Source organism: Myxine glutinosa, chromosome 7 (genome assembly GCF_964187855.1).
Source record: "Myxine glutinosa chromosome 7, kmMyxGlut1.1, whole genome shotgun sequence".
Lineage (NCBI taxonomy): Eukaryota > Metazoa > Chordata > Myxini > Myxiniformes > Myxinidae > Myxine > Myxine glutinosa.
This window is the reverse complement of record NC_136267.1, coordinates 96,321,972-96,333,777: the sequence shown is the minus strand read 5'-3', so window position 1 is coordinate 96,333,777 and position 11,806 is coordinate 96,321,972. Positions and strand designations below refer to the sequence as shown.

Here is an 11,806-nt window from a genome sequence, read left to right as displayed (position 1 = left end):
AGCCGTCAGTCGACATCCCATTGCCAAAGAAAGGGGACGCAATGTTCAAATAACCGAATCATTGCCTTGATTTCACATGCCAGCAAGATGTTATTAAAGATCATTCAACACAGAATAAAAGACTTCATTTATGAAGTTTTTATTCATAAATTTATTTATTTATGAATTTATGAAGTGTGAGTTATGCTCATTAAGCAAGCACGTTTCACAAGAGGAAGAGGTCCGAGGGATCAAATCGCAAATATGTGGTGGATCTTGCAAAAGCAGAAAAATATAAAAGGAATGTGTATCTCTGTTTTATAGATTATAGCAAAGGTTTTGTTTGTGTTGATCATGAATCGATGTGGATTATGCCGAGAGAGATGGGGATGTTGGAGCACCTGACATATTTGATAAAAAGCCTGTGCACTAAACAAGAAGTAATGTAGGAAGAACAGGGTATGGATAGACAGATTGGTTTTGAATTGGAAAAGAGGTCAGACAGGTACATTCTCTCCCCTTAGTTGTTAAATCTGTATCTCGAGTACATCATGATAGTGGGGGGCCATGCATGGGTAATTTTTTCTTTTCATTTCAGATTGATGCGAAAGTTTCGTTTTCAGTACCAATTTGAAGGTAAGGGCCTATAGAACAATTTTGGTTCAAGTGTCAAACACTCAGATCAAAAATGGGGCTTCTGGGGACGTGGGGGGTTCCCGACCCCCCCCCACCGGCCTATGCGAAATATGGAAACTGTTATAACCTTTGATTGGATGATCCGATCTGAACATATGAGGTATGTATGGATTCAGGATCAGGAGTAGCAACTTGTATCTCAAGCATATTGCCCATAGAAGCAATAATTTTGCCGGTATCGGCGCATATCCACAAAAAAAAGACAAAGGGTCATAGGCCCGGTAAGCTGAAATATGTTTTTTTTAAATAAACTGGACAATTATACTCGGACCCAAAGATATAGTGACATTTTTATTTATCTTTTAACTGTGCTACAATATGATGGTGAGTAACTGCTTAGACAATTGCTTGAATAACTCCCTGAACAATCGTTTTAAAAAGAAAGTGGCTAACAAATCGACCATATATACATGACAGTATTGGAAATTGTTCTGGTCCAGCTACTTCTCGCATTTGCACTTGCACAGACGTGTGCACTTCAACTTTGCCCTCATGTACTTGCACAGAGCGCAGGTACTTGTGCAAGTGCACTTCACATCCAGGTGGAATACATCCTTGGCGAGGGGCAGCGAGGTATAAAATGGGAAGCAGCTTGCCGTCCTCTTCCTTCCACCCATGATTAGTGGGGTTGTTGACAGGCATCATGAACCTTTGGGCTGTTGTCCAGATGCTCGCTTGGAAGACACTCCTTTTGAGATGTTTGTCCAAAGCATCACTTGTTGGGGGAATTCTCTCCACGTCCCTAGTCTTCTGTGAGAACACCCTCATTAGGACGAGGTCAACGTCATTGTCCTCGATTGATTCATTGGAGTACAGCCTACAGACAAAGTTCCTTGCCACTTCTTTAAGCCTTGGCGATGTTTGGAATGGAGTGTCGACGATAGTTGCAAATTCCTCCATGAGGGATGGCACTTCGTGCATCAACTTGCAGCAGTATCGCTTACCCTTAAACTTGAAGGAAGACGTGCTGTCTGATCCAGTGAATGCGTGGAAGAGGGACATGGCTTTGCACGTTGTCGTGCCCAGGTTTGTAGCGATAGTGTTGAGGGAGATCATTCGGGTTGTCTTTCCCGCTTTGAAGGAGATCCAGATTTCTGCGGCCAGATTCAGAGCCTTGATGTGATGGAAATTACTCAGAAGGATTACGACAACATCTGTGTCTCCAGCATGAACCATCCCAAGTGACGATGTTTGGAGGGCGTGGAGGAGATGTACTAGGACATGAGTGTCAGCTTCCTCATGGTTGCATTGATCCATTGGTGGACTGTTTCCAACATGGTGGACTTGATCACCTGCAGTGATGTAGACATCCTTGTCATCTGGGAACTGTCCTTCTGTTATCTTTTTTGACAGGAATGAGAACAGTTCCTTCTTGTTATCAACGTTCGCCAGAAACTTCTGCCAATTTCCTGGGATTTTGGAAGTATCAGATACGTGTTGTCGGGTGCCTGTTCCTCGTTTCTCCCTTGTGCCTCCTTTGATCGTCAGTACCAGATACGCGTTGTCGGGTGCCTGTTCCTCGTTTCTCCCTTGTGCCTCCTTTGATTGTCAGTGCACGATACTGGTACCAGACAATGTCTACTCTTGTCGATCTTTTCAAGTTGTGGCGAACTCTTGGGCAAAATACCTTGTCGAAATATGAATCAAAGGTGTTTCCTTGGACAGTTGTACCAGGAAGTGAGTGTATCAATACTCCACCGTCAATAACAATGAAGTCGTAAACATCTGACGCAACTAGCTCCTCGTCGACAGAAATGGTGCAACTCGTACTGGCTTCCACGATGTATACCAACAAATCTGACTTGGTACAAGAGTTGAGGGACCCTTCGGATGACAATGCACCTGCATTGTCATCTGGTGGATATGGGGAAGATTCGTGACGAAAAAAATCCTCCAAATCTCCCCCCAAATTTTTTTATATGAGTGCTTGACACTCGAACCAAAATTGTTCTATCGGCCATTACCTTCAAATTGGTACTGAAAACGAAACTTTTGCATCAATTTGAAATGACTGAGTGTCCAAGCACCCCACTATGAGGAAATCAAACTTGAATGTCATAGAGGCTGAAGTCAGGATTGGAGGATGATGTATCAACAATCTAAGGTATGCTGACGATACCACTCTGTTGGGAGAAAGTAAAGAGGACTTTATGAAATTGATGCAGACAGTGAAGAAGGAAAGTGAAAAAGCTGGTCTTTATTTAAACCTAAAAAAGATTAAAATCTTGTCAACTGAGAATATTGACGTGTTCAGATTGGGAGATGATCATGTGGAAATAGCGAAAAGTTTCACTGGGTTCTATGGTTCACATTTCACTGGTTCACATACACTGGGGGTATGGTTGAGAGAGGAAGAGGAAGACTGTATGTGCTTGATGGATGAGGTAAAGGTTCCAACCAAGCTGTGTCTGTCACAGCTTTTGGAGACAGTGCAGAATTGGGATATTTGAAGAAATCTGATCATGAATGTCACCAGAAATCGGCCATGACTTAACGGAACTAGATTAAATCTGCAATTTTTTTTTAATGCAAAGCCATACAATTTATATGAACATGAAGGAACACAGAGGTTTGTTTGACGATAACAAATGTTCGAAATGTCCTCCTCCAAGTTCTGCACACTTATGGATACGTGTGGAATCGTTTCTGACTACAGACTGAAGTGTTTCATGTAAGACTCTGGAAATAAACCTCGTTGTACCATCCTTAAATTCAGGAATGTTCTTTGGGTTCTCTTTGAAAACGTTTTCCTGAACAAATCCCCACAGAAAGGAATCTAAAGGTGGGAGGTCAGGAGATCTTGGAGGCCAAGGAATTCCAGATCGGTGGGAAATGTATATGCCAGGAAAGTGATCATTGAGCCACTGCATGAATAAGCGAGTTGTATGTGCAGTTGCTGCATCCTGTTGAAACCAACCACTGGGACCGTTTCTCACATGACTCCAGAAAAAAATATGTTCAACATGTGTACATAACGTTCTGCATTCACAGACACCCCTTCCTCAGTATCCTGATGTTCTAAAAAGTATGGATTGTAAATCTGATGACTACTGAGACCACGCCATATCATTATTTTTGGAGAGTGGAGAGGTAACTCAACAACATGGTCTGCTTTCTCCATCCCCCAAAACCGACAATTATGTTTGTTTACCATACCGTTCAAGTAAACATAACATCCATTGTTGAAAATTTTGTCGTCTATGTTCATTCTTGCTTCATCAATGATCCTACTGAATCTCATACAAAACTCACAACGTCGACGCTCGCCATCTGAGGTTAGCTGCTGCATCAAATACATTTTGGAATGTAAACCTTCAGATCAGACTTTAACACTATAAAGACACTGCTTTGGGAAATTCAAATTTCATGTAAAATTCTCCTTGTTGATATTCTTGGGATACGCGTAAGCATTTCACTAATTCTGTTTACGGTCTCTGAATGAATGATCGTTTTAAGGCCATTTTCCCCGCTAGAGCGGGGGTTAGCCTTGCGGGCCCCAAAGTTTGTCTCTTTTGTCAAAGTTTGTCAAAGACCAAACGGTCTCTAAAGTTTGAATATTCCTCCGTTGTTCAGAGGGTCCTCCATTATTGTCTTCACAGAGCCCCTCCTTCTCCACATTGAAACTGTATGATGTATTGTCATATATAGGGAGTGCACAAAAAAATGGAAATACCTGGATAAATGAAGGACACCAATCAACGGCTTCCACACAGGTGTGGCCAATGTGTTAATAAAGCAAATACCATACCAGCATGCTTAGGGCCATGTGCAAAAATGCTGCACAGGCCTAGTTGCAAGAGGAGTGGGGCCTTGGTTCTCACCTTGAGAAGCTTGCTCGTCTGGTGTGTTCATCCTCTGTGCTTTTTATTGTGTGTGTGGGGAGGGTCAGGGGGGGAGGAGGCCTCACCCTTCAGGCAGGTAGGTTAGCCTCGCTCCCAGCTACCACCTCCCTTCCCCTTTCCCCCCTCATTCCTAGTGTTGTCTCCCGCCCCTCTCCAGGACGCCGGCATGATGAGCAGGCGCCATAACTGTGTCCATTTCAAGTTTGTGAAGGAGGGATCCGTTCCACCAAGTGAGGTATTTGGAGGGATGGTATTGTTGCGCATGCTGAAGTTTAAGGCTGAGGATATTTGTCTTATCTTCTTGGCTAGTGGACTTGACGTGTCTTTCCAGTCTGCTGGGGGACTTGCTGAGTTTTGGGTGTGGTGGACTGCCATCCAGTCAGCTGGGTCTCTGGCTGACTGGGCCATTGAGGCCCTCTCTGACGATGAGAGGGTCATGAAGGTTCACCTCTACAATGAGTGTTTCCGATTATGATGTTCAGTACTGGTTGTCTCGTTATGTCGAAATAAAACTCCCACCACAGTTTATCCAAAATGGTTTGGGTATATGAAACCAAGCTCGGCAGTATCGCATCAAGTTCCGGGTCAAGGATGATGGCACGCTTAATCACATCTCTTATAGGATAGTAATTGAGATGGACCGTGGGCACCTTTATTACACAGGTCAGCCAAATTTATGCCACAGGTGCAGACAATTGGACCACTTTGTGACTGTGTGTAAAGAACTGGTTTGCTCTGTGTGGTCAGTTGGGACATTAGAGGGAGCACTGCACCTCTCAGGTGCAGTATAACCTATGTGGTGCAATGGGGCACACCTTCCACTCCTGCCTGTGGAGCTACGTGAGCAAGTTGTGTGTGTCTGCAGGTGGGGGTGGGGGTGTCTCCCTTGGGGCATGCAAAGCTGCTGTGGCTGGGTTGCCGGGTTCCTCGCCCTCTTCCCCCACAGTAAAGTAGAATGAGAGGATGGTGGGAGGGAGAAAAGTGGAGGAGAGCAGAGTAGAGGCTGAGGTCCCCTCACCCCAAGCAGCATTGGACCAGAGTGTGGAGTCGGTGCTGCCATTGTTATCCCCCCCCCCGCCCTCCCCAGAGAGCAAAATGAGAGGGAGGAGGGGAACGAGGAGGATGAAGAGAAAGAGGAGAGGGCCATTGAGCGGGGCATTGATGCAGTTGTGTTGGCTGCTTGGCCTGCTGAGTGGGGAGGGGAGGAGGGTAACGGCTCCTCCTCTGGCTATGGGGACACTGACCATGACGCAAGTGGATGATCCACGATGAAACACTGGAAGGGCCAGGATAAAGGTAAAGCCACCTTGAACCGAGGCCCCGGGCCTATCTATAAAATAAAAAAAACAGCTATAGCTAATGGGGAAGAACATCAAGGAGATGACAAAGGGCTGCAAGACCTCGAGGATAACCATAAAGGAAAAAATTAGGAGGTGGAGTTATACTCCTGAGCAGATCCCTTTGGACCCCCTTTCTCCTGTCCACTTCTGCTCCCAGCGAGGAGACTCCCAACACACATCCCCATTCGTGCCACCCTCCTGGGGGCGGCAAAAGCAAAAGGGCAAAAATGGGAAGGGGTGAGCTTTGGGATTTGTTTTTTATTTGTTGGATGGAATTAATTTATGGTCGGATTTTTGTGTACTTTTATTGTTATTTACTTGTTTGATGATTGCTTTTGATTTATTATCATTTATTTGTTTTTGATTATGGCTTTGATTTCCTGTTTGACATTTTGATGTTTTTTACCTTTTTATAATAAAAAGGCTTAGGCCATTAAAACCCCCCAACGCCTCCATCCACAGAGCACTATGGTCGCCCAATGGTTTGATGAACATGGCACTGATGTTATCCATGTCATGGCCTTCTCAGTCACCAGATCTGAACCCAATTGAGCATTTGTGGGATATTTTGGAAAAACGCTGAAGACAACGTTTTCCACCTCCATAAAACAGGTGTGAATTGATTGACTTTCTTGTGGAAGAATGGTGCCGTATCCCTCCTCCATAATTCCAGACGCTGTTGGACTCTATACCACGGTGCATACAGGCCGTACTGGCCGCACATGGTGTCCAAACACCCTATTCAATGACTTTACATTGGCGATTCCATTTTTTGTCCACTACCTGTACGTTGCACTCCTATCACTAATTTTAGCTCTATGTTCTTTTCGACAATGAAGATTCACTTCCCTTTTAGGTGCACCATGATTTACCTGCTACAAATAATAATCTTACTATAATTCACCAAATGTCTGTCTGTCTGTCTGTCCGTCCGTTCGAAGGTACCGCAAAAACGGCTGAACCGATCGCAACAATATTTTGGGTGGGTAATCCTGGGATCTCCTGGAGTAAAATAGGTTATATTGTTTTTCCAATTTCAGCTTTGGCCTCCAGCATTTTCAGGTTTGGACTCCCGCATAACGTTATTTTCCCGGGTGCCGCACAAACCGCTGCACCGATTGCTGCACGGCTGCACCGATCGGACTCGGTGACCTCGGACAAAGACCTTTTGTTTTATAAGGACATGGGTTGAATCCCTGCTTGAGATAATGCCAACCCCCTCCCCGCCATCACGACCGTCTCTCCAACTCATAATCCCATGAGATATACGGAAAGGACGACCCAAAACCAATTATCTTCTTTTTGATTCGTATATAAACATCATTAAAAGTAAATATGCTCTCGGTCAAAGTTCAAACGACGTGGGTTTAATCTCTACATGAGAGAATTCCACATAGCTATTTGGGTGGTGTATAAGCTAACAGATCGCTGTCTCCATCAATCTTGCCGAGGCCATAACACCTATCGACTCAAAATCCTTTTAACTGTTGACTTGGTAGTTTTTACAATGAAGGAAACATTAACAATGTTGTTAAAGTTTATTTTGTGATTAATTTGTGATTGGAGGTATGTTGTTTGGAATGAAAAAAAAAGATATCGAGTTCAAGTAAATGACGACATGCCGTGATGGTTTCTACTTTCTAAATGTGAACTTCATGGATCACCAAATGCAGATTTGTCACGGACCCACGATCGACGTTTCTATACGTGAACGCACCCGTTTGTTTGCAAACGGGTACGTTTTTTATGGAAATCCTTCACGAACTTGCTGTCCATGTCTGACGTGCGACTGAAGGTGCTACAGGAATGTGGAATTTATTGGTTTCATGCTTTAGCATTCGCCGTATCTGCATTGCCTGTTTGCTGCTGGCCTCGCACCCGTGCGTAGCACGGGTATCTCACCAGTAATAATAATGGAAATGTCAACATAAATTTACTACAAATAATTTGAATGCTGACCCTACCTAATTTACTTTACCTGTATTTGACATTTCTACAGACTAAAACTTTAAAAAATAAAATGTTCAAATTGGGGGAAATTTTGTGACTCACCCTCCAATTTCAAATCGAACCTTCCATCCCCACCACAAGCACCACCAAGAGTGAAATCACAAGAGCCTACAACCTTAGTGGTGCTAGGTGGTGGCAAGCTTTAGACACTGCATCAACGCATCATAGATGGCTCATCCCCAAGCAAATTCCATGCTTCAGTCTGCCCCCCCTAAAAAAAATCAACAAGTTTGGAGCCCACCAAGAGGCCTCCAATTCAATCAGTGCCAGGAGCGGTTGTGGGTGTAGTACAGAGCGAGGGTGGGTGACAAGCCTGGTCCTGACCACATACCACAGACAAACATGCAAAACACGGTTGGAATGCACATCAATGATTCAAGTGACAGCAACACAAGAGTGATTGAAAAACGGATCGACTTTGGCATCGACATATCGAAAGTTTTTGTTTCATTTAACCTCAAGTATTTTTGGAAGATTTTTCCCCCAGCTCTAGTGTGAAGAGATCATGAACGAGACTCCATAAAATGTCGATGATGTTCTGCTGATGGGTTGATCCACGAAGGTGACAGGAGGAGGAATTTGAAGTCAGCATTCCTCGCATTGTAAGAGTCAGACGAAGGGTATGAATAAACAGATACTCAAACTCAATAGCCACCAACTATACATAATGATGCAACTCCCCTGCCTCCTCCTCCCATCCTTGCTGGCATTCGCTGCTGCCTGAATAGATTGTCAAGCTGATGATCTGCCTTAAAACTGGTCATAATTGCTTCAAGTGCTATACCTGTCCAAACACGTCAAGCATTTGCACCTATTCATTGTCAAACCCCTTTAACCTTGGTTATGCATCGTTGGTGAAATGTATTTTGTTAATCCGTTAAACCTTCAAATCTCCATTCCAGACTGCTTGAAAGACAAAATTAGTAGCCTTTTCACTACCATGTATACCATTTTGAGATGTACTAGCACTGGACGCAGAGCATTTGGCAACATCATCAACTGTGTTGTACATGTGCACTCGCTTGCCTGCACAAGTGCACATTAAAGACAAAGTTTGAGCCATCTATATGTGGAGGGCAAGTGGTCGTTTGGATGTCCGCTCAAAAACATTTGGTAAAATAGTTACAAAGTGTAATTTATCTCCAGAAACAAAGCGACGCAAGTGATGATCAATACAAAAACATACTTCTGAGGAGTGTTAACGATGTTCTGCAAAGATCATCTTGCCGAGCACAATCCATGCCGAGTGGGCACCAGCAAAGCTAAGACTATCCCGGGCCTGCAGGATATAGTTTGGTTGACCCACTGTGCAGCGACCTTCTCTTGGTGAAAAGTATTTATCAAAAAACCAAGTGTCTACTTGCAAACGCTGAGCCATTCGGTACGTCGACATTCCTGGCACACAACATAACAGCACCAGTGAAACTTGCAGTTGCAGCGCTCCACACGCATCTCTCGCACCACGTTGTGACCTCGTCCGCAGCACATGCTGCTGCAGCCGGCGAAGCCTTGCTCTGTTCGCTCGCAGAGGCGACCGCGTGTGCCCGGTGAACCGATATCATCTTCTTGCTCGCAGAAGGTCGGCGAGCGTTCGAAGTAGACGAGCTGAGTGTCCCTCGGCACCCGCAGACCGCCGATACCACCATGGCCGTTGTGAAGCGGGAGGAACAACGCACTTTGGAATTTTTCGCGCAAGGTATCGCCAACACTGCGGAAGTCAGGGCTGACCTGCCAGCAGGTTTTGAGTTGGCAACTCCCGGATGGACCGTGGCATTTACACTTCCTGCGCTTCTGATCCAGGAGGACCTGAGGATGAAAGACAAAAAGAATAATCTTCCAGGGAAATAACCGATCATGAATCACCTACAGTATGTGCTAAAGATGCCCAAAGTATGCACAGTCATTCCTGTAGGCCTACCTGCCACAACATTTCAGACATCTGTGCCAATTGACACTTTGATCATCGACAAGCAAATCATCTTTTCAACCACTTTCTTCCATTGTAACACAACGTCACTGAACTGTGCTTGACGCTCCAGACCTCAACCGACAATTCTCTCCCCACCCCCCTTCTCCCACTCCCTCCATGACAGGTCATTATTTGCTGTAAAACTCTGCAGCAAGAAAACGAAGATATCAACTCAACACTCATGGCAGCTCAACATCAACCAACCCAGTACCAAACACGTCGGCACCGAAGAATTTGGAACCGAGCACATCGGAATGAAGCACATCGGAACCAAGCATGTCAGAATCAGGCGTGCCAGTATGTCAGAAACAGGCGTGCCAGTATGTCAGAATCAGGCGTGCCAGTATGTCAGAATCAGGCGTGCCAGTATGTCAGAATCAGGTGTGCCAGTATGTCAGAATCAGGCGTGCCAGTATGTCAGAATCAGGCGTGCCAGTATGTCAGAATCAGGTGTGCCAGTATGTCAGAATCAGGCGTGCCAGTATGTCAGAATCAGGCGTGCCAGTATGTCAGAATCAGGCGTGCCAGTATGTCAGAATCAGGCGTGCCAGTATGTCAGAATCAGGCGTGCCAGTATGTCATAATCAGGCGTGCCAGTATGTCAGAATCAGGCGTGCCAGTATGTCAGAATCAGGCGTGTCATAATCAGGTGTGCCAGTATGTCAGAATCAGGCGTGCCAGTATGTCAGAATCAGGCATGCCAGTATGTCAGAATCAGGCATGCCAGTATGTCAGAATCATGCGTGCCAGTATGTCAGAATCAGGCATGCCAGTATGTCAGAATCAGGCGTGTCAGAATCAGGCGTGCCAGTATGTCAGAATCAGGCGTGCCAGTATGTCAGAATCAGGCGTGCCAGTATGTCAGAATCAGGCGTGCCAGTATGTCAGAATCAGGCGTGCCAGTATGTCAGAATCAGGCATGCCAGTATGTCAGAATCAGGCATGCCAGTATGTCAGAATCAGGCATGCCAGTATGTCAGAATCAGGCATGCCAGTATGTCAGAATCAGGCATGCCAGTATGTCAGAATCAGGCGTGCCAGTATGTCAGAATCAAGCATGCCAGTATGTCAGAATCAGGCATGCCAGTATGTCAGAATCAGACATACCAGTATGTCAGAATCAGGCATGCCAGTATGTCAGAATCAGGCATGCCATTATGTCAGAATCAGACATGCCAGTATGTCAGAATCAGGCATGCCAGTATGTCAGAATCAGACATGCCAGTTTGTCAGAATCAGGCATGCCAGTATGTCAGAATCAGACATGCCAGTATGTCAGAATCAGACATGCCAGTATGTCAGAATCAGGCGTGCCAGTATGTCAGAATCAGGCGTGCCAGTATGTCAGAATCAGGCGTGCCAGTATGTCAGAATCAGGCGTGCCAGTATGTCAGAATCAGGCATGCCAGTATGTCAGAATCAGGCATGCCAGTATGTCAGAATCAGGCATGCCAGTATGTCAGAATCAGGCGTGCCAGTATGTCAGAATCAAGCATGCCAGTATGTCAGAATCAGACATACCAGTATGTCAGAATCAGGCATGCCAGTATGTCAGAATCAGACATGCCAGTATGTCAGAATCAGGCATGCCAGTATGTCAGAATCAGACATGCCAGTATGTCAGAATCAGACATGCCAGTTTGTCAGAATCAGGCATGCCAGTATGTCAGAATCAGACATGCCAGTATGTCAGAATCAGACATGCCAGTATGTCAGAATCAGACATGCCAGTATGTCAGAATCAGACATGCCAGTATGTCAGAATCAGACATGCCAGTATGTCAGAATCAGACATGCCAGTATGTCAGAATCAGACATGCCAGTATGTCAGAATCAGACATGCCAGTATGTCAGAATCAGACATGCCAGTATGTCAGAATCAGACATGCCAGTATGTCAGAATCAGACATGCCAGTATGTCAGAATTAGACATGCCAGTATGTCAGAATCAGACATGCCAGTATGTCAGA

The 11,806-nt window shown here is 45.1% G+C and overlaps 1 protein-coding gene across 1 annotated transcript in view; it reads right to left on the bottom strand.

The window, feature by feature from the left end:
* Positions 1-7,380: 7,380 nt before the first annotated feature.
* WNT10A (Wnt family member 10A) overlaps positions 7,381-11,806 on the bottom strand; it is a 24,324-nt gene continuing 19,898 nt past the window's right edge. Inside the window, exon 4 of the mRNA XM_068122767.2 lies at positions 7,381-9,673. Within this exon, the coding sequence (XP_067978868.2) occupies positions 9,224-9,673 (450 nt within the window). The 3' untranslated portion in view covers positions 7,381-9,223. The remainder of the gene's footprint in view (positions 9,674-11,806) is intronic.